Source organism: Sinocyclocheilus grahami, unplaced genomic scaffold (genome assembly GCF_001515645.1).
Source record: "Sinocyclocheilus grahami isolate Dianchi unplaced genomic scaffold, SAMN03320097.WGS_v1.1 scaffold118.1, whole genome shotgun sequence".
Taxonomy (NCBI): Eukaryota; Metazoa; Chordata; class Actinopteri; order Cypriniformes; family Cyprinidae; genus Sinocyclocheilus; species Sinocyclocheilus grahami.
This window is the reverse complement of record NW_015505297.1, coordinates 449,709-476,762: the sequence shown is the minus strand read 5'-3', so window position 1 is coordinate 476,762 and position 27,054 is coordinate 449,709. Positions and strand designations below refer to the sequence as shown.

The 27,054-nt window shown below is 36.1% G+C and overlaps 1 protein-coding gene across 1 annotated transcript in view; it reads right to left on the bottom strand.

Moving 5' to 3' along the window:
- Nucleotides 1-27,054, bottom strand: part of LOC107589604 (A-kinase anchor protein 6-like) — a 147,596-nt gene that overhangs the window by 74,405 nt on the left and 46,137 nt on the right. The window contains exon 8 of the mRNA XM_016278096.1: nt 22,263-22,435. Within this exon, the coding sequence (XP_016133582.1) occupies nt 22,263-22,435 (173 nt within the window). The remainder of the gene's footprint in view (nt 1-22,262; nt 22,436-27,054) is intronic.

The window sequence follows — 27,054 nt, the reverse complement described above, 5'->3', positions numbered from 1 at the left end:
AGATTCACTTTCGCCAGAAAGTCGTGTATGTCTAAGGTTAAAAAAAAATTATGTTTAGCCCTTATGCCCTTATATATATATATATATATATATATATATATATATATATATATATATATATACATACACATACATATACACACACACACACACCTATACACGGACCACAGACATGTCCACCATGCACCAGTAAACCCAGCATGCTCTGCTAACCCCGATCTTCATTGTTTTTGATGTGGGTGGAACAGAAGGTACGAGTCAAGCGGCGTGCCGACGGACAGAGAGGGGTTAATACAGCGAGGAGAATCTGAGGTTGAGCTCTGGCAGCTGCTAAACGGCTCTGACACCTCACCAGCCTTCTCATTCCAACCAGTAAGCCACCTTCAAAGTTGCTGTCAGGTAAATGACCTTGTATTTCATTAACTGATAATTAAATGGATTTATTCCACTAACGGTTTTAATTAAAATGCTAGAAATATTGATTACCTCTATCATCTCTTCTCCCCCCAGATGAAAAAAGGTTGGAGAACTGTTTATTTAGAGAGGGGAGAGAATTAAATTAGATTGAATCTCTCAGAGACTTAAATAAGGCTTCTTACTTTTTCTGCTGGCCAAGCAGAAAAAAAACAGCCTTCACTTTTTTGATGTTTGATGTAATTATTTTGAAATCCATTTTTGCTTACCTTAATTTTTAATTAAAATATCATTTCAAAATATAATTAAATCTTCCAGTTTAATAGGAAGGGCAGAGCGTCTATCAAATATTGAAGGCTGCCAGTGAGCGTTGAGATGTTCGTCCCGCTGCGCTCGCGCGAGGTAAAGAGAGCGTAGTTACAAACGCCAGTCGTATGAAATGAGTTCTAGTTCATCCGGAGCGATGGGGCGGAACCGTGCTATTGTTCTAATGCATATTGGCTGTTGTCCCGAAGCCTCTGTCATCAGAGCTCAAAGATATTGCAGATACAGCCGTTACAGGGTCCCCTCGGCTGCTGATGGACAAACTAATTACGCATGAAATCAAATATGATTTGTTGAAGAGGTTCATAAAAAAAACACACACACATACACACACACACACACAATCTTTATAACGGTGCCCTGACACCTCAAGTCCTTAGCTGTGTCTGCTAATGCAGCACAAGGATGCCAGGACTTATCAAATCATCAGGACAAATGAGAGTTTTGACATTTGGACAAAAACTATTTGACATGATCCATGATTTCAAAGGATGCAAGGAATAATTTGCCTAAATATTATGTTGTTCCAAACCTGTATGACTTATTATTTTTCTTTAATAATATTCATGCTTGAATACTTGGTTATTTTAGTATCATTGAGATACAATGTTTTATTAATATATTCAATTACTTTTTTATTTTTTTTATATCTTTTGTTTTCATTATAATTTTAAAGTTTTGGTAATTTTGTGTTTTTGTCACTTTTATTTTGAACTTATTGTATGGTGCTTTTCATCCTTTTTTCGAAACTTGTCAAGATGACAAACAGACAGGTCATTTTTCTGAATCTGTGTTTTTGTTCCACAGAAAGAAGGAAAGAAAGAAGTCATATAAATTTGAAACAACATAACTGTGAGTTAACCAATGACAAAATCTTAATATTTCTATTGTTTTAACAAAGAATCAAATTACCTTTCTGACCATTACGCTCCTAAAATACAAAAACAAGAAAGTTAGATCAGTCATGCTCACTTATTTACTTCATGGGTAGCATGAAAATGTTAAAGTGTTGGGGGGAAATTAGCAGTAATCAATGTTTTGGGTAATTCGGAACAATTAAGTGCAATTTAAAGTCAACCGTGTGATAGATAGAAAGTGTTTTTGTCGAAGAGAAAGTGTGGCTGATAAGTAGCATTTTAAGATTCAAGGTGGCTGCCGTACGCATAAACAGATGTAGAACGCTGACAACAGAGGAAAAGAGGAAAGAAAGAGTAAAAGAGTTACAAAAGACAGGAAAGTGACTGAGGAACCAGACAACTAGTGAGACTGACATGAATGGTGATGGATTGGAGTGCCAAACCTTGGATAACCTACTACAAAGCCTGGAATATTTTGTATTTTGTCCTGAATTTGTATTTTAATACTCCATTTCCTCTGTGAAGAACAAAAACATCACTATTATTTCATCAAAAAATAATCACAGCTCTGCATAACTCACTGACTGCATACTATTTCTACCACAATTTAAAAAAAAAATGTAAAGGGGTCATATGATGCTGTTAAAAAGAACATTATTTTGTGTATTTGGTGTAATGAAATGTGTTTATGCGGTTTAAAGTTTAAAAAACACATTATTTTCCACATACTGTACATTATTGTTTCTCCTCTATTGACTCTTAACTTTTATAAAGAATATCTCTTTGGATTTGAGACTTTAGTCTTTGCAACTTTACAGATCTTCTTTATGCACCAAGAGCTTGTAACACTCCAAAGAGAAAGGAAAAATTGAAATCGCATCATATGACCCCTTTAATAAGCATACACTATGCACTGAGCTAGTAATCCAATTCAAACTAATTAAAGTAAGAAAAATAATGATATATTACTGTATTTGGGTCAGTACATTTTGTAGTTAAAAATTAATACCTTTATTCAGCAAGAAAGCTCATTTAAAATTGATGATGGTAAAGAAATTTATAATGATACAAAATATTAATAATTAATAACTTTCTATTCAACAAAAAATCCTGAAAAAAAATGTCATGACTTTCACAAAAATATTAAGCAGCACAACTGTTTTCACTATTGATAATAATAAATAATAAGAAATGTTTCTGAGCAACAAAACAGCATATTAGAATGATTTCAGAAGCATCATGTGACATTCACAAACTAAGTATTGCCATATTTAAAAAAATTTAAATGCATTTATATTTGAAAATGTATATGTAATTTTTTATATATTTTAAAAGTTATTTCCAATGGTTAATATTTCACAATATTACTGTTTCTACAGTGTGTGTGTGTGTGTGTATATATATATAGTTCAGAGGGCGAAACCGGGGCATCGAGAAGAAAACCCCTTTCTTTCTTCCCGATGTCTGCCAGGTTTACCCACAGCTGCCTCTCCGTTACTACCATCGCTGCCATAGATCTGCCCATGGCAGAGGCAGCCTGCTTAGTAGCACGAAGAGCAAGATCCGTGGTGCGGCGTAACTCAGCCATCTCATCAGAAGAAAGGCCCTCGCCTTTATCCAGGTCTTTCAGCAGATCAGCCTGGTATGCTTGGAGCACCGCCATCGTGTGCAGTGAAGCAACAGCCTGACCTGCTGCTGCGTATGCCTTGCCATTCATTTTAGATGTAGCTTGAAGAGGCATGGATGGCAAGGAGGGAGTTTTGAGAGATGATGTCTCTCCCATAGAGAGATAGCTAGCTAGCGTCTCTTCTACAGGGGGCATTCTCTCATAGCCGTTTTCGCGCACCGCCTCGATATTCGCATAACTGGTATGCTGAAACCGATGGATGCGTGAGGAAAACGGCTTCTTCCATTCCTTCTCGATCTCAGTATGGAGATCAGGAAGGAAAGGAAGACTCACCTGAGCTGGAGGGTTATGGCCAGAAAGATAACGTTCGTCGAGACGACCTCGCGACGCCACTTCCTTAGTCCGCTTCCATGGCAAGTCAAGTCTTGCCGTGGCGCGATCCATAACCTCTAAGAGCTCATCATACGCAGGGCAGGAGGATTGAGAAGGCTCAGCCTCAGCTTCTTCGCTCTCATCATCCATTTCCTGCTCTTCCTGGGCTGAACCCAGCAGAGCACTGGCCCCTGGATCAGATGATGTTAAAGAGAGAACATCATCTTCCAGTGGCTGTCTCTCGCCCCCCGCCGATGAGCGCGAGAAGGAAAGTCCCTCTCTAAACTCATCGGCCAGGTCCACCTGAGATCGCCACGAGCTCATTCTCCTCCGTGCCTCAGCAGCGGAGGGTCCTGAACCGCGGGAAGCAGATGGCTGCCCCTCTTTACTTGAAAAGAGAGACAAACGAGAACGGAGTTTTTTCATTGGAAAAAACTCGCAATGCACGCAGATTGCCCCCTCGAGGACATCGCGTGCGTGCTCCTCGCCCAAACAAACAACACATAGATCGTGTGTGTCATCTGGTGTCAAATAGCGCTGACACGGATGCACACACCTTCTAAATGCTCTACTAGTGCTCGCCATAATATTAATAGATAGCTCTTACTTTTTCCTTGAAAATGCACGCTTCAAACAGAACAGTCAATGAAGACGAAGAAGAGGATGATGTGTAGCTCCCGGCACCGATTTATACTGTAGTCGCACCGGTAGTGACGTCATGGCTGTCGCCGGCCAACGAGTTGGTGTTTTTTCAATGTATGCTTCAGATACGAGTCACGACGAGGCGTTCCCCATAGCGACCCCTAGAGGACGCAGTTCGAAGTTCCCATGAAAGGGAACCTGCAATCAAAAGCCCAGAAATTAGCTCACAGTCTCCCAGCACCCTGACTCACTCCGCAGGAGATTTCTCTATATCACGCTGTCACATTTGATATGTGCTTATCAGCCCAGCTAGTGTACGTACAACCTGCCGGGCAGAGCAATTACAAAATCATCTGTCTGATTGGAAAGGGGAGACAGGAAGTACACTAGCGTACATAAGAATCACTATGCTTAAGATTGCAGATTCAAACAAACCCCTGATGCTTAGTATTGGACAGAGTTTGATTCTGAAATGCACAATTTCTTGCTCCACTTTTATACAGACATATAGTCTTCACCCAACTATCACTATCAATAAAAAGCAAAAAAACTTAAATTGAAACTGAAAAACATACTAATATTCAAACCTGCTCCTAGTGATTCACTGCCCTATCACACCTTATCGGCTGTGTACTGAACTACAGAGGGAGAAACCTGGAACGCTCGGCTCTGGAAGATCACAGAATTCCAACGCACATCAGCAACAGAATTCCCGGGGGATGGCCTGCACCGCAGCACGGCTTAACATAAAGGTACGGAGCAGCTCTGATGCACAGGCCTTCACCAAGCCCTTCCCGGTGTTTACTTACATTTATGTCCAAGGACACTATCGCACAGAGTTACAATATCACAGCTGGAGCATAAATCAAAAGTAATCCTGCAGACAAGCCTCTCTGTGTTAGGAGAAAGCCCGGCATTTGTAACTGCCACAATGCAGTAATGGATTTCATCTGGTTCGGAAAAGAAAGAGGAAACAACGGAATAGGATCCGACTTGGAAATGATAAGCACACATTTCTGATGAGTGAAAATGTCCCAGTTATTATCTGTGAGGCAGTTTTATATAAACAAATAAAATGTGATGCATTCAACACTTGGGCTTGTAAACGCCGGACCTTTTGTCATTGTTACTCTGGATTGTTTTGCACAATTTTGAGCATCATTTTAAAAACTTTTGTATAACAAAAGACGATCTGAGGTAACACAAAAGTGAACTTTCATTTTCTAGCAGTCAGTGCGCTCCCGTCTCTCGCTTTGTTCATCACATCCAACACGACAATACAACAATTAGTGTCCTGTTTCATTTCAAATATAAATATGACGCAGAAAACCAATTTATGATATTCTAGATACAGCACATGCCCACAAAAAGACATCACAAACTGTATTTGCTCAAGGTCAGTATGCAATGATTTTCACGCAAGCATGCAAAACTGTATCCCGCAATGCATTTGCATTTCCACGAGTCACAAATAAGTGACAGCAAATGATTTTGAACTATTTTCTCTTTCATGATTTACTTAATGGGACTACCAAAAGACAAAATTATTTTTAAAATAAATGCATTTAAAAAAATAAATAAAAATGCAAAATAATGATTGGAAATAGCAACTACATGGCCAGGCAGAATTAAAAATGCAGCAAAGTGAGGTCAAAGTCAAAGGAAATAAAATGTAAATTTTGTGTTAATTCAGAAAAAATTTTACAATAAAAAAGTGTTTTATAATTCTAAAGTGATGCTCAAAATTGTGCAAAACAATCAAAAGTAATAATAAGACTAAATGGACTGATTCTTTTCTCTTTTTTTAGGATTTTAAGCCTTAATGGAAACTCAAACCCTCTAAAATGTGCATTTGCACTTTCATACTTGAAACTTTAAGCATGCAGTACAAGCATAAACACACATTTTTCAATCAATCTGTCAGTCTTAAACTCATGGGCCGCTTCGAGCCAAGGCCGCATGACACCTGCGGTACACATCAGGCGGAAGCAGTTTGTTTCAGTCCGAATGTGACACTTTTGACCTGTAGTCAAAGATGATGAAGATTTATATGTGTCCCAGTTTGCGACTTCACATTTGTCAATGGCAAGTTTTTGTGCTGAAACAATCTCAACAGAAGCTATACAGCAAAAAAAGCCCATTTTAATCAGAATCATTGTCTTCAGTAGAAAATCAAAACATTATTAAAACAAGATGAATTTAATAAGAAGCAAAGCAGTATAAAATATGAAAGAACTAGAGAAAAAAAAACTGTTCTTTGTACTTCTTCAGCTCAGATTTGGTTTCTTTAGTCTCTTTAGAGTGACGCCAAAATCATTTCTGATCTAAAAAGGAGTGCAAATGGTTCTTGATAAAAATAAGGTTATTTGCTGAACCTAAGAACCATTGAAGAACCTTTATTTTTAAAGTCTAGTATCAGCACCAATCCTGATTCTGGATAATATAACATTTTACAAGTCTGAGCATCTGTCACCGCCTGTCATAAAAGCTGAGGGGAATCATTATGGCTCATCAATGCATCCAAATGCACAGAACAAAGCGCTTGTAGCAGTGTGCTACAACTATAAAATATACATACAAATACCAAAGTAAAGCACATGCATTTTAAGTCTTCTTTCTTTTATCCCCATCGCTGGAATATATTTCATGAGCGAGGCTTCCTGCCTGCACCTCATCTTCCTGTTTTCCTTCTCATGCATGTCAGCGAGCTCGCATACCTTCAGTGCTTTGGCCAGATTTCAGGAGAAAGAGATCCAGAGGGCAGACATTAGAATTTTATATCACTTCAAGACAGGGGAGGGAGAGAGTGGAGAACATGAAGTTCTTCTGACAGTCATCGAGGACTCGGAGAAAATGATGGGATGTGTTTTTGTGTGTCTCACCTGAGAGGCATGCTCAAATGTGTGCTCGTGATAAGGTAATTCTGCCACACCGTATTTCAGCGCATGGCCGACAGGTTTATGTTTACCAGATCGGCCATAAGCATTACTGATTGAGACAAAGAAAAAGGCAAAACATGTCAGATAAAAACAGGGTTTCGAATGCATCAGTGAGAAATAAATCAAAAATAAAATATTAAAGTCACAAAATCTCTGTGGGGTGATCTTAGAAAAATATGTCCAGCTCACAAGTTAGATTTCGAGCTTATTTTACTTTTATTTTGGGGTGAAAATGGACCTAGATAACATATTTTGCATAAATATTTCACTCATATTTTAATACCATTTCAGCCCTAAATAAAAAAAAATCACTAAAAATAATGAAATAAAAATAAATATTATTTGGCACATGTAAATATTTAGGATCATTTTCAACCCAAAATCAAAAGAATAAATAAAATAATTTTTGGATGAGGAAATGAGGCTTATATTTTTCTTTTTAGTTTGTAATTTAAAAAATAGAAAATATAAACAATTAAGTTATGCATTAAAATTGCTTATATTTAAGACCATACTTTTATTTAGGACTATGTTCATCCAAAAACAAATGAAAATAAATTAGATTTTGCATAAAGAAAACAAAGCTTATTTTTTCCACTTTTTATGTAATACACTAAATATTACATTTTACATAAAAATGATACATATATTTTAAAACCTTGCTCAATTCGAAAGAAAAAAATAGTGTAATAAAAATAAACATCATTTTTCATAAAGAAAATGACAAATATTTAGGACCCAAAATCAAAAGAAAAAAGAGCAAATTATATTTCGCTTAAAGAAAATGAGGCTTATATTTTTTTATTGGTTTTGGCCTGAAATGGTATTAAATATAGAAATAATATTTTGCAAAAAACAAACAAACTTATATTTCAAAGTATTTTCATCTCAAAATTGAAAGAAAATATATTATATTTTGTGTAAAGAATACAGCCATCACTTTCCTCATGCAAATCAGAATTTCTTCTGTCTTTCGGTTTCAGGATGAAACGTGGCCTGGACATGTTCTTGACTCTTCTGGTCTTGTGAGATTCACCCTGTTCAAATTACGAAAATCAAATCCAACTTGTTTTCTGCAGAGCTGCAGGAAGCATCAGACGTTGGGTTAGTGGTGGAGTTGGTATATTCACATTTGTATCATTTTCAGTTGCTAATCCAGTATGCACTCTGCTCCACTGACTACAGTGTGTCTATAGCATTTCCAATATTAATAATACAGAGAGTGTGTTGATGCCTCTCAGATGCCTATCCGTCCTACTGAAGGCTTGTTAAATATTCATTGACAATTATTCCGCAGTGACTGAAGGCTAAGTGCTCGCTTCTAAGAGAGAGAGAGAGAGAGAGAATTGAGAATAAAGAGCCATGCAATTATTAATGTCCATTTTTCCAACATGTTCCTGAGTCAATGTCTGCAGATCCAAATCAAGCTCATTTTAGACACAGCGAGACTCTCAGTCCCATAGAGATGACTGTGAGCATTTAACAAAATGTAAAACAAGTAGAAATCTGTACAAAGTGACAAATGAATTATTACAGTATATTCTGATAATTAGTAATTAGTAATTCTAAGTATTAAACATCACCAAGTAGCCTGTCCTGCACCATGTGTTGCACAGAAATGAATAATGTACGATTTTCACCAGGTGAATGATAAAATGATGTTCCAAGTACACTCTTAAAAATAAAGGTTCCTAATTGACATTGATGGTTCCATGAAGAACATTTAACATCCATAGAACTGTTCTATTGCACAAATGGTTCTTTAAAGTGGAAAAAGGTTCTTTAGATTATTAAAATGTTCTTAAAGGTTCTAAAACCTAACCAAAAGTGGTTCTATAAAAAATGATTATAATTTTAATGATAAAAGACCGTTAAAATGCTACCTTAAAATCCTGTTAATTGGTCCTTTCTCTTTGCGGTGAAAATGTGTAATAGATCTACTGTAATTTTGCAGTATAATACTGTTACTTTTTGGAAGTGGAGAAAAAGAACAAGTCATCTGAAAATGTAAATTGACATTCCCAGAATTCCCTGCGTGACACTTCACTTTTTTTTAATCACTGTGAGATGTACATTTTATGTTACATTTAATGTTGTTAAATTAATTTTTATTGCATTATTTTAGTGTCACATCTGTTACCTTGTATATGGTTAATTATTCATATTTCCCCATGAGCTGATTCGCTACACCGCAATACACAAAACCAACATATGTGCATATGTGCAGGGTCAGAAAGCTCTCGGATTTCATCAAAAATATCTTAATTTGTGTTCCGAAGATAAACGAAGGTCTTACAGGTTTGGAATTAATGACAGAATTTTCATTTTTGGGTGAACTAACTCTTTAAGGTACATAACATATATTAGTAGTTCCATAGGTTGATATATTAATATGATTTAAATTTGTGATATACGGCTTTTTGCTGTAAATTTAGGTTAAATCTGTAAAACCTAAAATGTTGCTACCGTATTTTTTACAGTAAAGTTCTGGCAACCACAGCTGCTGTTTTTTGATCTCAAATTTTTTACAGTGGGCATCACTGAGAAATCCCCCTTTTGGAACCTTTATTTTTTTTAAGAGTGTATGGAAGGAAAAATGCATTTCAAGAGCCACATCAAAATATCACAGCACGTTTATCAGATCAGTCTTAATCCGATTCTGATTGACAGAGTTGCCTAAACATCAAGAGTCGTGCGGTCCAGACTGCACAGGAAATGACAGCGCGTACCATCCCTCTGCACTGTGCCTTCTTCAGAAAAAGCTCTCTGATTCCATTAATTATAGCCTAAAGTGATCCTTGTTGCTTCATTTTGCAAGCAAGTTGGGTAATCTTTGATCCGATTGCCAAGTGCGGAATGCAGAATACAAATGAAAAAATAATACAATCTGGTTTATATTCCAGACTTTCTCAGGCACGATATATAGCCAAAGGACAAGGGATGAAAAAAGAAAACAAATTAAGTCACACTAGAGGAGTGTTTCAGCATGGGCACGAGGTTTACGACTTCATACATGTCTAAGGCTGATTGGAAAAACCATGCATCCTTCATAAAAATTGAAATTACAAGATTCCAGTGCATCTCGCGGTGAACTCTGAAATTAGGACGACAGGAAAAAGACACAGGAAAAGATGGACGCAGAAGACAAACCGCAACAAAGGCAGTTATGAGGTGCACATTTCACACAGCCACTTATTCAAGTCATGCTACCAATATTCATTGCAAAACACGTTGCTCGTACATCTCATTTGGAAGAAAAAATTAATATGAATTAAACCTTGTCTGCATATTAATTCATATCATTTGTGTGATTAAATATTTGAAACTGTCTGCAAAAACCAGGCGCTATTAATTTTTTCATAAAGCATTCATTTCAATTGTCAAAGTGCCGCTGGCAAAACAAAAAGAGAAAAAAAAAACACTTAAAGAAGTATGTCAATTTTAAGTCACTTTATGAATTACAGCTCGAATGCTTTTGCATGCTAATATAAGCAGAGAGACCTGGAATAAATGACTACCTATTTGGGTCCATGATTATTTTTCATTTCTCACGTAGAACTTGATAAACATTTTTTTTTTCTGAAGGGGTTGGATGAATATTAAGTATTACAAAATTAACAGAAGTTCTGTTAAACAAGCTCTCACGAGTCTAAGATGGATTTGCAAATATGTTTCACAATTTAATTTTTTTTATTATATTAGTGGTATTTGCTCAAGCAACCTTCACTAGAACTATTGCTCATACTTAGGCTTAGTGATTTATTTATTTATTTTTAAAGATGTCTCTTATGTACAGCAAGGCTGCATTTATTTAATCGAAAATACATTGTATACATTATTATTACAATTTTAAATAACTGTTTTCTATTTGAATATATTTTAAAACATAATTTATTCCATATATAATACATCATTTGATGCTAAGCTGAATTTTCAGCATCATTACTCCAGTCTTCAGTGTCACATGATCCTTCAGAAATCATTCTAATATTCAGATTTGCCGCTCAAGAAACATTTACAATTGTTATCATTGTTGAAAACAGCTGTGATACTAAATGTGTTTTGTGGAAACTGTGATGCAGTTTTTAAAGATTATCTGATTAATAGAAAGTTCAAAGCTGCTGTTTTTTTTACCGTAAATGTGACTTTTTTTTTTTTTTACAGTGGCATCACTGAGAAACCCCCTTTTGGAACCTTTATTTTTAAGAGTGCATGTTAGAAAAAAATGCATTTCAAGAGCCTCATCAAAATATCCCAGCACGTTTATCAGATCAGTCTTAATCTGATTCTGATTGACGGAGTTGCCTAAACAGCTATAGTCGTGCGGTCCAGACTGCACAGGAAATGACAGCGCGTCCCATCCCTCTGCACGGTGCCTTCTTCAGAAAAAGCTCCCTGATTCCAATAATTACGGCCTAAAGTGATCCTCGTTGCTTTATTTCGCAAGCAAGTTGGGTAATCTTTGATCCGATTGCCAAGTGCGGAATGCAGAATACAAATGAAAAAATAATACAATCTGGTTTATATTCCAGACTTTCTCAGGCACGATATATAGCCAAAGGACAAGGGATGAAAAAAGAAAACAAATTAAGTCACACTAGAGGAGTGTTTCAGCATGGGCACGAGGTTTACGACTTCATACATGTCTAAGGCTGATTGGAAAAACCATGCATCCTTCATAAAAATTGAAATTACAAGATTCCAGTGCATCTCGCGGTGAACTCTGAAATTAGGACGACAGGAAAAAGACACAGGAAAAGATGGACACGGAAGACAAAGCGCAGCAAAGGCAGTTATGAGGTGCACATTTCACACAGCCACTTATTCAAGTCATGCTACCAATATTCATTGCAAAACACGTTGCTCGTACATCTCATTTGGAAGAAAAAATTAATATGAATTAAACCTTGTCTATTCATATCTTCATATCATTTGTGTGATTAAATATTTGAAACTGTCTGCAAAAACCAGGCGCTATTAATTTTTTCATAATTTCAATTGTTCAATTGTCAAAGTGCCGCTGGCAAAACAAAAAGAGAAAAAAAAAACACTTAAAGAAGTATGTCAATTTTAAGTCACTTTATGAATTACAGCTCGAATGCTTTTGCATGCTAATATAAGCAGAGAGACCTGGAATAAATGACTACCTATTTGGGTCCATGATTATTTTTCATTTCTCACGTAGAACTTGATAAACATTTTTTTTTTCTGAAGGGGTTGGATGAATATTAAGTATTACAAAATTAACAGAAGTTCTGTTAAACAAGCTCTCACGAGTCTAAGATGGATTTGCAAATATGTTTCACAATTTAATTTTTTTTATTATATTAGTGGTATTTGCTCAAGCAACCTTCACTAGAACTATTGCTCATACTTAGGCTTAGTGATTTATTTATTTATTTTTAAAGATGTCTCTTATGTACAGCAAGGCTGCATTTATTTAATCGAAAATACATTGTATACATTATTATTACAATTTTAAATAACTGTTTTCTATTTGAATATATTTTAAAACATAATTTATTCCATATATAATACATCATTTGATGCTAAGCTGAATTTTCAGCATCATTACTCCAGTCTTCAGTGTCACATGATCCTTCAGAAATCATTCTAATATTCAGATTTGCCGCTCAAGAAACATTTACAATTGTTATCATTGTTGAAAACAGCTGTGCTACTAAATGTGTTTTGTGGAAACTGTGATGCAGTTTTTAAAGATTATCTGATTAATAGAAAGTTCAAAAGAAGAGTATTTATTTAAAATAGGATTTTTTTTTTACATATTCCTGTCCTTACTGTAACTTTTAATCTATTTAATGCATCTTTGCTGAATAAAGCACCTTTCTTTCAAAAACAAATAAAATAAAATTGTACTGACTTCTACACAACAGTACCTTCTGAATGTACCGTATTTTCTTTAGAAATAGTTCAAAATATTGTTAATTATTTTAGGTGACATACAAAAATTACGCACGAGCATGCAACTTCATTCTTTCTTTTTTTAATATTATAGGATAAACCATAATATTATTTGGCATAAAGAAAATGACGTGTAAATATTTAGGTTAATTGTCACCCCAAAATCAGAAGCGGCATTTAAATTATATTTTACATAAAGAAATTAGGCTTATGTTTTTCTTTTTATTTTGGGATGAAAATAGTCCTTGATGAATAAAAGTAATTTCTTTAAAAAAATAAGTAAATACAAATCTTACTGACCTCAAACTTTTGAACAGTCATTTTTCAATGTACCGTATTTTCTTTAGAAAATGTTATATTATTATATATATTACTTTATATTATATAAAAACATAGTTAATATTTTAATTATTTTAGGTGACATTTAAAATGTATTATGCATCTTACAACTACACAACTTCATTCTTTTAAAATTATAGAATGAACCATAAATACTTCAGGAACTACTAAGACGAAAAACGAAACAAGACTTCTAGACCCAAACTTCCCTTACACCCTAAAAATCTCAATTTACAGCATGTCAAACTCATAACTCTGTCACACTGCGGCTAAATATACATCAAACCTTAAGCAGTCCAATTTAAATTCCCGCTTTCTAAACTAGCGTCACATTTGGAGTGAACCCTACATTTAAAGTCTGCTCTTATAACACATGTCCGGGCCGCTCTCCTCCAAAACTTCGGCAGCCACCTCCTGTAATTTCATTTTCACCAGCAATAACCCCGGGTCAATTTTTAAGCATGGTGACTTTGATATACCTAAGACTGCTCCATATGCATGGCTGGGTGGCGTAGAGTGGCATGGCTTCTTTTAACATATGCCAGCGAACAGAACCCAGGCCCTCCCTCGCCTCCTCCTCCTCAGCGTGCCACGCTCAGCGCAGAGCAAAGGGTGAAATAACTGCCCAGGGGCAGACAAGCTGTCTCTAAGGAGTCTCCGATAAGAGTCCTGCCTGCCTTATACATACATACATATGACAGTAGAGGAATATGCCACAGACAGCTGGCAGGGACTACACTCTGCCCGGCCGCTGCGAGAGGGACGCAGATACTGCAAACTCTCCGGGCCATGGAGGAGGTCCCCAACAAGTCGATAAACCGGTAAAGGGGATGTGTGTGGATATTCTGACCCAAAAAAATATGAGCAAATGTTAGAGCAGCGCAGCTCGGTTGTTAACCCCAGGGCCACTTTTACAAGCTTAGTTACAGGATTAGACTGGCTAGTGAGAAATAACATGGTCTAATCAGGGGCAGGGACTTTCAGGCTGTTTTCACACTTGGTTCGTTTAAGGTGTCTGAGAGAGCTTCGCAAGACTCCAAATGAACTCGAACTCGATCAGCTCAAGAGTCTACCAATTCAGTCTGCTTCAAATGTGCATTGTGAACACAAAGCATGCCAGATGAGGAGTGTACTATTAAAACTATTAAAAAATACACACAGGCTCTCAAAGATCTTCTTTCAGTTTTAAGTAAAAATGAGGGCTTGGGGGTTTAAATGCCTTTCAATACTTCAAAGTAAATTATAAATGTTCTCTACTAAATTAGTTTACTTAAAAAAAAATTTAATCTAAAAATTAAAATATATAAATAAAAAAATATATAAATAAAATACACAAAATAAAAAAATAAAATTAGATTGATAGCTGGTCACAATTTTCTATCTTGAAAGTGTGCGAATGCAAAGTCATAAAAAAATTTAAATAAAATATTAAAATATTAAATATCTAAAATATTTGAAAATAGAAATAAAAGTGGATTAACAGCTGGTCACAAGTAAAACAGGTTAAAGTCCACTTTTATGAACTAAGAGAGTGCAAATGCAAAGTCTTACAACAAACAAAAGAGTAAAAATGAAAATAAAACATTCACAACAGTGTTAATTTCGTTGACGAATAATTTTCGTCATAATTTTCATCAATGAAATTTTTTTCACCGACGACAACGAGACGATAACGAACTAAAACGCTTTTTGAAAGACAAAAACTATGACATAAATATATTGACATTTTCGTCAATGAATAAAAACGAGACGAAAATGTTAGGGAGGGACGATTTGGGAAGAGATTCATTCAGAACGAATCTGCTGCGTGGTTCGGAGGTTAGATGCGTACATATGAACCGATGGGACATAAGCTAACATACACTTGCTGCACATCGCATAAAACGTTCAAAAAATTTTATATGTGAGAGTAAGAGAAGAACAGACATATGGATAAATCTGACGACGCAAGAGAGGTCTCAATTCGGTCCGGTTTTCTGAGCGCACACACTGAAGCATACACACACAGAAAGCGCCTCTCACAGCGCGCGAGTACTCTCTCGTGTCGCATGAACGGAGAATTACACACAAAATGATGCTGAATTGTCCGTTTTGACGAGTATTCACGTAAATACAGTTAAGTCAACGTAAACAGCAGGGAGAATGTGTATCAGTACATTGCATCCATTGCAGCTGTGCATTCGGTTTTAAAGGGATAGCAGCCTAATTTAGTTGCTATTGTCCGAGTCATTAATGTTAAGCAAGCAACGAAAGAAAGATAGAAAATCACTGCTCTTGACTGAAAAACTTTAATAGCCCTAAAGATTAATCTCAATTTATTTATGGAAATAAATATGTCTGCTTGAAAGAATGAAGAATATGGTTAACAAGTTGCTATAAAGAATGCATAATTAGCCTATATAACCATTGGTATTTCATTAAAAAGAAGACCATGTTCTTGTTCTTTATGAGAAGTGGTTTTATTTAATTTTAACATAAAGTCATGTTGTGTGTCACCGCAGTTAAATTGGTGTCTATCATGATAAAACCTTAATATCAAACCTATATAATGAGTTTTGAAATTTTAGAGAAATGCACTGTAACTAAACCTATTAGATTTTAGCCGACTAAATTTACTGTAGATTTAGTCGCCTAAAATCTTATGATATCTAGTCAACTAAAACTAGACAAAAGCTAAAAACAATTCAGATGACCAAAATATGACTAAAACTAAATGCCATTTTACTCAAAAGACTGACTAAAACTAAATCAAAATTTGCTGTCAAAATTAACACTGATTCACAATATGTAAAATAAAAATAAAATAAAATAAAAGTGGGTTGACAAGTATCACAAGTAAAATAGATTAATAAGTCCCTGGCCAAATGTTCTTTTCACACTTTTTAGTCCATATAAAAGGGTCTAATTTTGTTTTTATAGTTGACTCCATACCATAAAAACACAGCTTAAATGTTCAAATAACCAAATGCCGAATGTCTATACTGGTAAAGCAGGGATTAGTGCTCACGTATTTCATTCCCAAATAAGAAGGAGTCAGAAGTAATAGTTAGGCAGCGAATGTACAGAATCCCTTTCTATAGGTGGATAAATCTCCCTAAGAAAAGAAAGAACGTGTGTCACAGCCTGACATGGGATCAGAGAATTCCCACAGCGGATGTGACAGCACAAATGAACTCTTCACCGCACACACCTGGTCAACACATATCAAATATTACCCCTGAATCCCTGCACATATGTAGGACATATGAAGTCCGCCTGCCGTCTATCCTCTCCTCGTGTCTTGTGACATTTAACCGATTTACACAAAGTCACGTGTACCTCACTGAGGTATACGCTGGTGCAGATATGAAAGAACATCTCTTCGTCTAGCAGGCGGATTTGAGCGTGACAATTTTCTCGTCTAAGAACCATGTTATTGAGAGAGGATTTTTGGTACTTCATGCTGTTAATGATTGCCTCTCTACCACCTTTTGTCTGTGTGATGTTCCCCCTACAATTTAATTAGAGGCGAATAACTAAACTAGACAGGATTCCCTCAGGATTGCCATTTGACCAGCATCCAGCCATGTTAAAACTTTACGGTCTTGAGAAAATAATTCAGACGGCACAATGCGACAGCAAGACATGGTTTCGAGCATATGTCTGCAGCTATAATAACAAACCGTTATGGCTGTCGAGAGAGACGTGGCCTGCTTTGTACACACCTTAATGGCATTCTAGGGACAGACTTAGTGTCTGGGCGAGGCAATATATATTACTCCTCTGACGGCGCGCATTGCTCATTTGTGAGCCGTTTTTTAACCAAAGCAAATTAATGACCACAAACGACACCTGTTGTGGAGAAGCATTAGGAATTAATAGCAAAGAGGGGGGCTTGTCATTGAAAAGAGCGCCTTGACAGCAGTTTCCAAATATTGTTTAGTCAGTGAAACGCGGGTCTGAAAGTGATATGAATTCCCTGAACGTCCATTAAGATGAATCTATGGGCCATGTGGTGACCTGAGACAGGCTCTTTAAAGCGTTTGTTTGAGTACTTGACCTGCATCAAAGCACACTGTACCATTCAGTAAAGTTAAAGAGAGAAACTTTAACATCTAATGCGATTATAATTTGTTAGTATAGGAAAAGAACATGCAGATTTATAAATGTAAACTTTAGTTTACATTAAGGTTTAGGCTTGAAAGAATACTATGAATTATTTTCAACAGTGTCTACAAAGCAATATATTCTGATCAATACATTTCCATGACAATTTTCTTGACCTTTCCATCACCATTTGTGATGACTGGATATGGATTTTAAAAATCATTTTATAGACATTGCACTCTCAAAAGATAATTATACAAATTATACTGGCTGAACAAATTCACTGATATCTCCAGATTTTTTAGGATAGTAGAATAAATATATAATATATTGTATTATTACATACATATTTTAATATTTTAATTATTTTATTTAAATAATAAATATACAAAAAAAAACATATTTATTTTTGAATTGGGACTAATTTTAAAGTTGATACTTTGTTTATTAAAAGGTAACAGAGCACAAAGCTTATTGCGATTACTGGAGAGCAAGTGTGCTACAAATAATATGAAGTTCACACATTAACAGAACACAGTATATAGACTAAAGATCTTGATAACAAGAAGCTATATTAGTATCGATTATAAACGAGAATTGTTAACAATATTGTTAATGTCCACAATAATAAATAATCCACAATTAGGTTGAAACAGTTGTGCTGCTTAATATTTTTGTGGTAACAGTGATGCATTTCAGGATTTTGTGATGAATAGAACATCTACAAAAACAGCACTTATTTGAAATACAATTTTTGTAACATTACAAATGTCTTTACTGTCACTTCTGATCAATTTAATGCATCCTTGCTTAAAAGCATTTATTTCTTAAAAAAATAAAATCTTACTGACCCCAAACAAGCGGTAGCGTATGCAAAAATTCCATTAGACAGTATCAAATAAACTGCATGGTAGCCATGTTGAAATCAACAGCAGTAACTCCTGCATCACACATACGGTGTGAAACAGGCTCGAGGTACCACATAGACCCCTATTCACAACCTCTACCCTCGACTCAGAGGATCCACCCTGATTCAGACAGAGAGAGATTTGTGGCTCCTTGTGTGCCCTTCCCACAATCCTCTGGCCTGTCTCTAATTAGGCGATGCATCCGATCATCATTAACAGCTCTCAGATAATGAATCACTCACCCCTCTCTCTCTTAATTTGCTGTAACCAACTGGCTAATGGCTGTCAACGCTGACTGATCACACTGATTGTGGTGATTTCTAATTGCAACAAAACAATTTAAAAGCACTCCGATTATTTGTCCGTGCCCACAAACTGGAAATAAGTAGGACTTTGTTCACATAAGTTATGTTCAGAATACCATACCAGTGTTTCCCACAGACTTACACTCTATGTGTGGCGGCACGTCCCCCGGGGAATCTAGAACAGCAGACGGGCTTATTGAAAATGCACATTCATTCTCTGCCAGCAGGAGGCACTTTAGGAGCGGCAGAAATAGTGGTTTCCCCGGTACAGCAGTACACAAAGCAGCACTGTGCTCATAAACACTGCTTTATCAGGCATTATAGGATAGATTAAATGAAAATGGCATCAAAACTTTTCTTAAGACAATCAGGTCCCTTCAAAGATACATTCATATAAAAACACCGCGCCGCGTTTTGATTTTGAAACGTGCTGAGCTCATGCTTATTCAACGAAGTCAAAGCATTTTGGAAAATCTATTTGTGGCAGTCAGTGTTGATATTGTGGCGTGCCACCACAAATAAATCAATGTATGGGAAACACTGCATACCACCAACTGTTTTTGAAAGAAAGTAGTATGTGGTATGCACGTGTTCTGTATGCACAGAATGAACTGCTACATAGGGCTGCACAATTAATCAAATTCCTAATCGCGATTACAATTATGGATGCCACAATTACATAATCGTTCAAAGCGGCAATTAATCGTTCAAAGTCCACTTATGTTATTCTGAGTGCTTGTGTTTTTATTTCATTCTACAGGTTATCTTAGGGTTTTTCCATTGTTTTAATTTATATAATATCATGCATTTTTTTTTACTTTTTTATTATTTAAAGAAGAAACCAATCCAATGTACAGTTGACATTTGAGGCTTAATACTATAGAAAAGCAATAAAAGTTTTTCAGTTAGAGTGTTTTCAGCTTGTTTATTTTCATATAAATATATGGCATGCAGTTGCTTCAAAGAATGGTATAAACATCATTCAATGTAAATTGTGACAATCGTAATTAATAATCGCAATTATAATTTCAAGGGAATAATCTCGACAATTATGATTTTTGTCATAATCGTGCAGCCCTACTGCTACATTTGCCAAAATGCGCAATAGAAAACTACTGTATCTCACAATGTAATGGACTCAACTTGACCTTCCATTTCCAACATGACCAATGAACAAGAAATATAAGCCACAATTTTTAAACTTACTTTACTCAAAATGTGATATTTGCACACAAAATTACATTAAAAATGCCACTAGTATTCATTTCTGTGACGTTAACTTTTCACTACAACACTGACATAGTGAGCTCATGTGAAAATTTTGCATGATACTTTGTTAAATGTCACAAACTGTATTATTTTTTCTATTTTTCAGTTTAAAAAGTAGGTACTTTACAGTACATATCTTTCTGTAGTATGTAGCAAGCAGTACACTAGCATTAAGTATACCGTACACTATATACAGAAAATGGTAAGTGAAATATTAAATTTAAACAAAAATTTAAAAAGTATTTGAATACTTTATAACATGACCTAATTACGTCAAGTTTAATTCAACAAGTGCCATTCGGTTGTCATCTTTAGAAATAAAAATAATATTAGTAAATAAATAAATGAAGCACAATTTTTGTATTATTTAAAAAATTTTGTGAATATGACTACTAGCCTTTTTGAAACTTTCCTTTATATTGCTTTTTTAAAGATTTTTTGGTAATAATAAAGTTACAATAATTTAACATTAGTTAACTTCTTTAGTTAAAATTAACTACAAATGAGAAATACTTCTAAAGCATTTATTAATCTTAATTATTGTTAATTTCAACATTTACCAACATTATTAAAATCTCAATTTGTTACAATGAACATCTGTAGTTTTATTAGCTAATGTTGACAAAGATTAATAAAGATTCACATTAAAAATAAGATTACGATAAAAAATACAGATAATACACAAATTCATTACTCATTAACAGTTCATGTAAATTAATGCATTAACTAGCGTTACCTAATAGGACCTCATTATAAAGTGTTACCATTTTTCACATTTTAGATTTTTACAAAAGCAGAAAGTAATTCACATCACACACCCTGCAGTACACTAGTATATTATTTTAAACACTGCTATAGATTATTTTGTGTATTTAACCCAATTTTTCTGGTTCATACTGCACATTTTGGTAAATGCAGTTCATCTGGGTATTTTATGCATATTACATACTGCTAAAATAGTAAGAGTAGTATGTTAGTATGCTAATCCAAACATAACAACAGACTGTTTGAGAAGCTAAAGGAGAAGGGGAAAAGACTGAAGAGAGACAACAAGAGAGAAAAATATTAGGCGACTGAGAGAGGCCCTAGCATTCCTGTTTTCTGCAGATGAAGCAGAAGAGATTACAGAGGAGAGGAGAAAGGGAGATTGCGCTCTGGCGATGCTGAGGCTCCCAGGGGAAATCCAGCTGAGATCCTGCTGTTCCTAAAGCTGCTGTTGTCGCACATGCCACGCAGAAACACAAACACGCCTCGCGGTTCCCGCCAGGGCCCGGCACACAAACACGCCACCTAATTGGAGTGCAATTACCCAATCACAATTGACAATTAAACAATGAGAAATTGGTCTCCCAAATAACTATGTCTGCAATTACACATTAAGTGCGAAGTATAAATTGAGTCTTGCGCATTGCGCCTGCACATTTTGGTAAATGCAGTTCATCTGGGTATTTTATGCATATTACATACTGCTAAAATAGTAAGAGTAGTATGTTAGTATGCTAATCCAAACATAACAACAGACTGTTTGAGAAGCTAAAGGAGAAGGGGAAAAGACTGAAGAGAGACAACAAGAGAGAAAAATATTAGGCGACTGAGAGAGGCCCTAGCATTCCTGTTTTCTGCAGATGAAGCAGAAGAGATTACAGAGGAGAGGAGAAAGGGAGATTGCGCTCTGGCGATGCTGAGGCTCCCAGGGGAAATCCAGCTGAGATCCTGCTGTTCCTAAAGCTGCTGTTGTCGCACATGCCACGCAGAAACACAAACACGCCTCGCGGTTCCCGCCAGGGCCCGGCACACAAACACGCCACCTAATTGGAGTGCAATTACCCAATCACAATTGACAATTAAACAATGAGAAATTGGTCTCCCAAATAACTATGTCTGCAATTACACATTAAGTGCGAAGTATAAATTGAGTCTAGCGCATTGCCTCCAAAGCATAATTGTATGTGTGTTTGTGCGACCTATCAAACGTCTCATGCTCATTTATGGACAGAAAAATTCTCATTCGCATCACGTCGACGGCGTGTCCCCTCCCCGTTTCCTCCCTGAAAGGAATGTCTCACTGAAGAGCCTTTCCTGGAGCCGTTTTTTAATGGAAATCTGCGGCGCTCCTCCGCCCTGTTTGTTTATTTTGCTGATCGAGCAGAGCATGGCCGTGGGCTACCAGAGAGGAACTGAGAGCCGCGGACAGATGGAACGATTCAGGCTGTGGATACGGGGTGCTAAAGGGCTCAATGTGTCACGTTCGACTGTACCTTGGGGCTGCCGTGATGACTGTGAGTTTCCCGCTCCTCCTCGTCCCTCTCGCTGGACAGGATGTGGGTTTTGATGGCGTCCAGCGTGCGCAGCATCCAGTTGTGCTGACGGCGGATCTGTCTTTGCAGCTCCTGCCACTGGTGAGATATCATGTGGAGCATGTCCCGCAGTCCTGTGTGCACACAGAAAGACACACGGTAACACTAACACACGGCATAAATGCAATGACGTAGTGGTTCAAGTTCTGTAATCCAAAAACCTGAAAAAGAGGTGATTGTGAAATTAACCAAAGACCTGTTCCTGTAACAAAATGTACTACTTACTTCATTTAAGCATCAGCTAAATACAAATGAAAACTATTAAAGGGATACTCCACCCCAAAATGAAAATTTTGTCATTAATCACTTACCCCCATGTCGTTCCAAACCTGTAAAAGCTTTGTTCGTCTTCGGACATCGTTAGAATAGTCCATCTGCCATCAGTGGTTTAACCGTAACGTTATGAAGCGACAAGAATACTTCTTGTACGCGAAGAAAACAAAAAATAACGACTTTTTTCAACAATCCGTCTCCTCTGTGTCTCTCCGCATCACCGTAGCGCCATTTTGGAGAATAACCACTAAATGCAAGCAGCGTACGCTTTTCTGTGTCAGCCCCGCTGCACGGATGCGCTGTTTTCGTTCAAATCAAAGCGTAAATACACGTAGAAAACGTATTCTTGTGTCACAGCTGACACAGAGAAGCGTACGCTGCTTGCGTTCAGCGGATATTCTCCAAAATGGCACTACAGTAATGCGGAGAGACGAATTGTTGAATAAAGCTGTTATTTTTGTTTTCATTGCGTACAAAAAGTATTCTCATCGCTTCATATCGTTACAGTTGAACCACTGATGGCAGATGGACTATTCTGACGATGTCTTTCAGACTTTTCTGGACCTTGACAGTGTAATTTACTTGCCAGTCAATCAGACAGTCACAAGCCTCCCGGTTTTCATCCAAAATATCTTAAATTGTGTTCCGAAGACGAACAAAGCTTTTACGGGTTTGGAACGACATGGGGGTAAGTGATTAATGACAAAATTGAAATTTTGGGGTGGAGTATCCCTTTAACTAAAACAAATGTCACTAAACATAAAAAAGCATTAGTAATATATAATAATATGCAAATAAACTCAAATCTTCATTATAAATTTTACATATTGTGTATATTCATTTTCATTATTTGAAACAAAACAAACGTTGACAGACATAAAATATTACAAACTTAAACTTCACATTTCAGCTAGTTGGCAGCATTTCTTGAAGTACTAAAATAACTCAAACTAAAATAAAAAAAAACGATATAGACGTATAAAAAATACAAAACTAATAAACTAAATTTGAAATGAAAATGGAAATTATACAAATAAATAATTTAAAATATTAATAAAAAACTAGTGATACTAAATGATCATCAATGACGATAAAACTAAACTGTGTAATACTAATGCAAATATTACAGTAAGGTCTGCAATCCAAAAAATTGTAGGTTTAAACCTGAAAAAGAGGCCTGTTCCTGAAACAAAATATACTAGTTACTTTCTTTAGGCATCCGCTAAATACAAATAAAAAACTATTTATTAATACAAACAGCACTAAAATAGATAAAAGCATTTGTATTATACAGTACATTACAAGCATGAAAAACAGTAAACGGTATGTAAATAAACACATGCACTTCATTACACTGTACACATTATGTACTGTATTTTTATGCTATTTAAAATTTCTGAAAGAAAAGAAGTATGTATATTGTGCAAATTTTCTTAATGCAAGGATTATTTGTATGACCAAAGTGCACTGTATGGAAAAGCATATCCCACAATGCAATGCGCTCAACTATTTTCTTCCATTTTAGTGTGATAGATGAACTGCAGCTGATATATACATTTTTTTTTTTAACTGAAAAAATTATGAAAACTATTTGCATTCATTAATTAAGCCATTTAAAAATTACTACTCCCTGATGTGCCTTAACCAAGGTTAACATCACTTAAAAATCACTTAAAATCATTAAAATCTCCCACATTGTTATGCTAATAATATAATTAATTATAATATAAAAAAAACACAACATTTATTTAGAAAAGATGTAAAATAGAAGAAATTTCATTAGTGGTCTCAGACTGGTGCGGGTGTGTGTGTTCACGGTTTGTGTGTGTTCACTGCTGTGTGTGTGTGCACTTTGGATGGGTAAATGCAGAGCACTAATTCCGAGTATGGGTCACCATACTTGGCCACATGTCACATGTCACGTCACTATGTCACGACTTTAGGATCTCATTTTGTGTCAGATTCATATTTCAAAAGAGCAAGAAAATCCTGTTTCTCCTTTAATTTCAGCTCTGTAATTAGAAGCAAATCTCCTACCAACTTCCCACCTTGACCATCATTGTCCCGTATCTTAGCAACTCAGCAGACGGATATCACTCCACAGGTACAAGCAACAGCTTCCATCACAGAATGCCGTCGGCTGCGACGAGAGGCCTGATCCAGGCACAATGCAGGGTCACACTCCAGAAGCCCCACTTCTGCCTCGACCGTATTTATCTTAATTTATGCTTTTTAATTACTTTGAACAAATAGGATTTGCAGACGGAGATGCTGATTGTGGCCGGTCGAGATGCAGCGGCCACATGATGGGTTTCGAATATAGAAGCATCCCATAATACTGAGGGATTAACTGAACACTCGAGTCCTCATCAGATGCAAAAACACACTCGTGGCCCCGCTCGGGTCACCACCATCAAGTAGCGAGAAAATCAAACGCCTTGTTTTTTTTCCCATCTGTTGATTAGCAAGCGTAGAGGATGATATTATCATTTAACTTGTTCAATATTTTATTTTTTACCAGAGGTTGGTTTTAATGATTTAGATGATGGTGGTGATTATGATAATGCCATGAGCGTTATTATTAGTGATGTGTTTGAGTTTAAGAGGGAAAGAAGAAAGCGAAATGCATCTGTTGGATCATTAAGGGTGAGTCGTGATAAATGGTTAAATCACAGCACATTAAAGACTCATTAAAAACAACTGTAGGGGGATGTGTGTGTGTGGGACGGGACGGCAGGAACATCGCACTGTAGGGTTTAAGTGGGTGTTCTGCCCATTGGCTGACATTAGCGAGGTGCACATATATGACTGGAAAAGTAGCTATATTCAGAATGTGCAGTATATATTGTTAGTGCATACTATTATTTGAAACGTCTAATGCATTATTATGTGCATTAAGCTTGAGTATGCTACATTGTTGTCACATGACCTCACAATGTTGCATGTATTTTATTGAACATTGTCCAGTTATTTCTTCATAAATAGTTAATTTTCATTTTTTAAACCCTTTTATGTCATATAAATGTTGTTCTTTTGCACTTTCCATTCATCAAGAATATAGAAAAAATCATGTTTAAAAATATGTATATTAGGCAGCACAACCGTTTTCAACATTGATAATAATAATAACTGCTTCTTGAGCAGCAAATCAGTATATAAGAATGATTTCTGAAGGATCATGTGACACTGAAGACTGGCGTAATGATGCTGAAAATTCAGCTTTGTCATCATAGGAATAAATTACATTTTACAATATATTCAAATAGAATATTTTTTTTCTGTATTTTTGATGAAAAATTGAATTGATGAAAAAATTTTACTAATTATTTTTATTTCAGTAAATGCTGTTCCTTTGCACTTTCTACTTATTAAAAAGAAATTATTTCCCAAAAAAAATTAAGCAGATGTTTAACACTGACGATGATAAGAAATGAGCACCAAATCAGCATATTAGAATAATTTCTGAAGTAGAAAAAAATTAAATATATTAAAATAGAAAAGAGTTATTTTACTGTTTTTACTGATTGTTGATCAAATGCAGTCTTGATGATACTAAGAGAAATCCAAACTTTTGAACAGTAGTGTATTCAAACTGCAGAATATGGTAAAAAGTGCAGAATTTGCAGCCCGATCTCACGGCAATTCGTACATATTTTACGAGGTGGCTAATTCGTACGACCTCACTCGTACAAATTGATATGATTTGTGCTAAATCGTACGTATTTACGAGTTGCACAATCCGAATGAATTTGTACGAATGACCTACACCTAACCCCACCCCTAAACCTACCCGTCACTGGGGTCTAGACAAATTGTACAAAATCGTACAAGTGAGGTCGTATGAATTAACCACCTCGTAAAATACGTACGAACTGGTCGTGAGATAGCGTTGGAATATGTCCTCTTTAAAATCAAAATGTCCACTATTTACTTAACTTAATACACATTCCTGGTCCTAACGACTCACATTATTCCAGTGCATATATAAGTGCACATTATTCCAAAGGAGAAAAAAAGAGGCCCCTTTAAGAAGCTCCCTACAGAAGGATGGGTTATAAGGTGCGAGCGTGCATGTTTGTGTTTGTATAGTTGGCAGGGAGTTGTCGTCACGCTGCGGCACCGCAGGACAGGGCTGTCGGGGCATCATAAGGAAGCGCTCCTGCCTCTGAGAGCCATCTGCATATTTAATGGTAGCCGGCTTTACCCAGCGGAGACGAGACATACCAGCAGGGAGGTCAGTTGAGTGGATTTGTGCATTTGCCGAGCACTCGGTGAGACTCTTCAGGTGAATAATCACAGATATTGTAGAGGAATGAGTGTCTGCAATGGCCTCTGACTCCTCAACCTGCTGTTCTTAATTCCCGCTCTCTTCATATACGGCTTTGGAAGCGCTTGGCCGGGCCGCCGCTCCTGTCTCTCC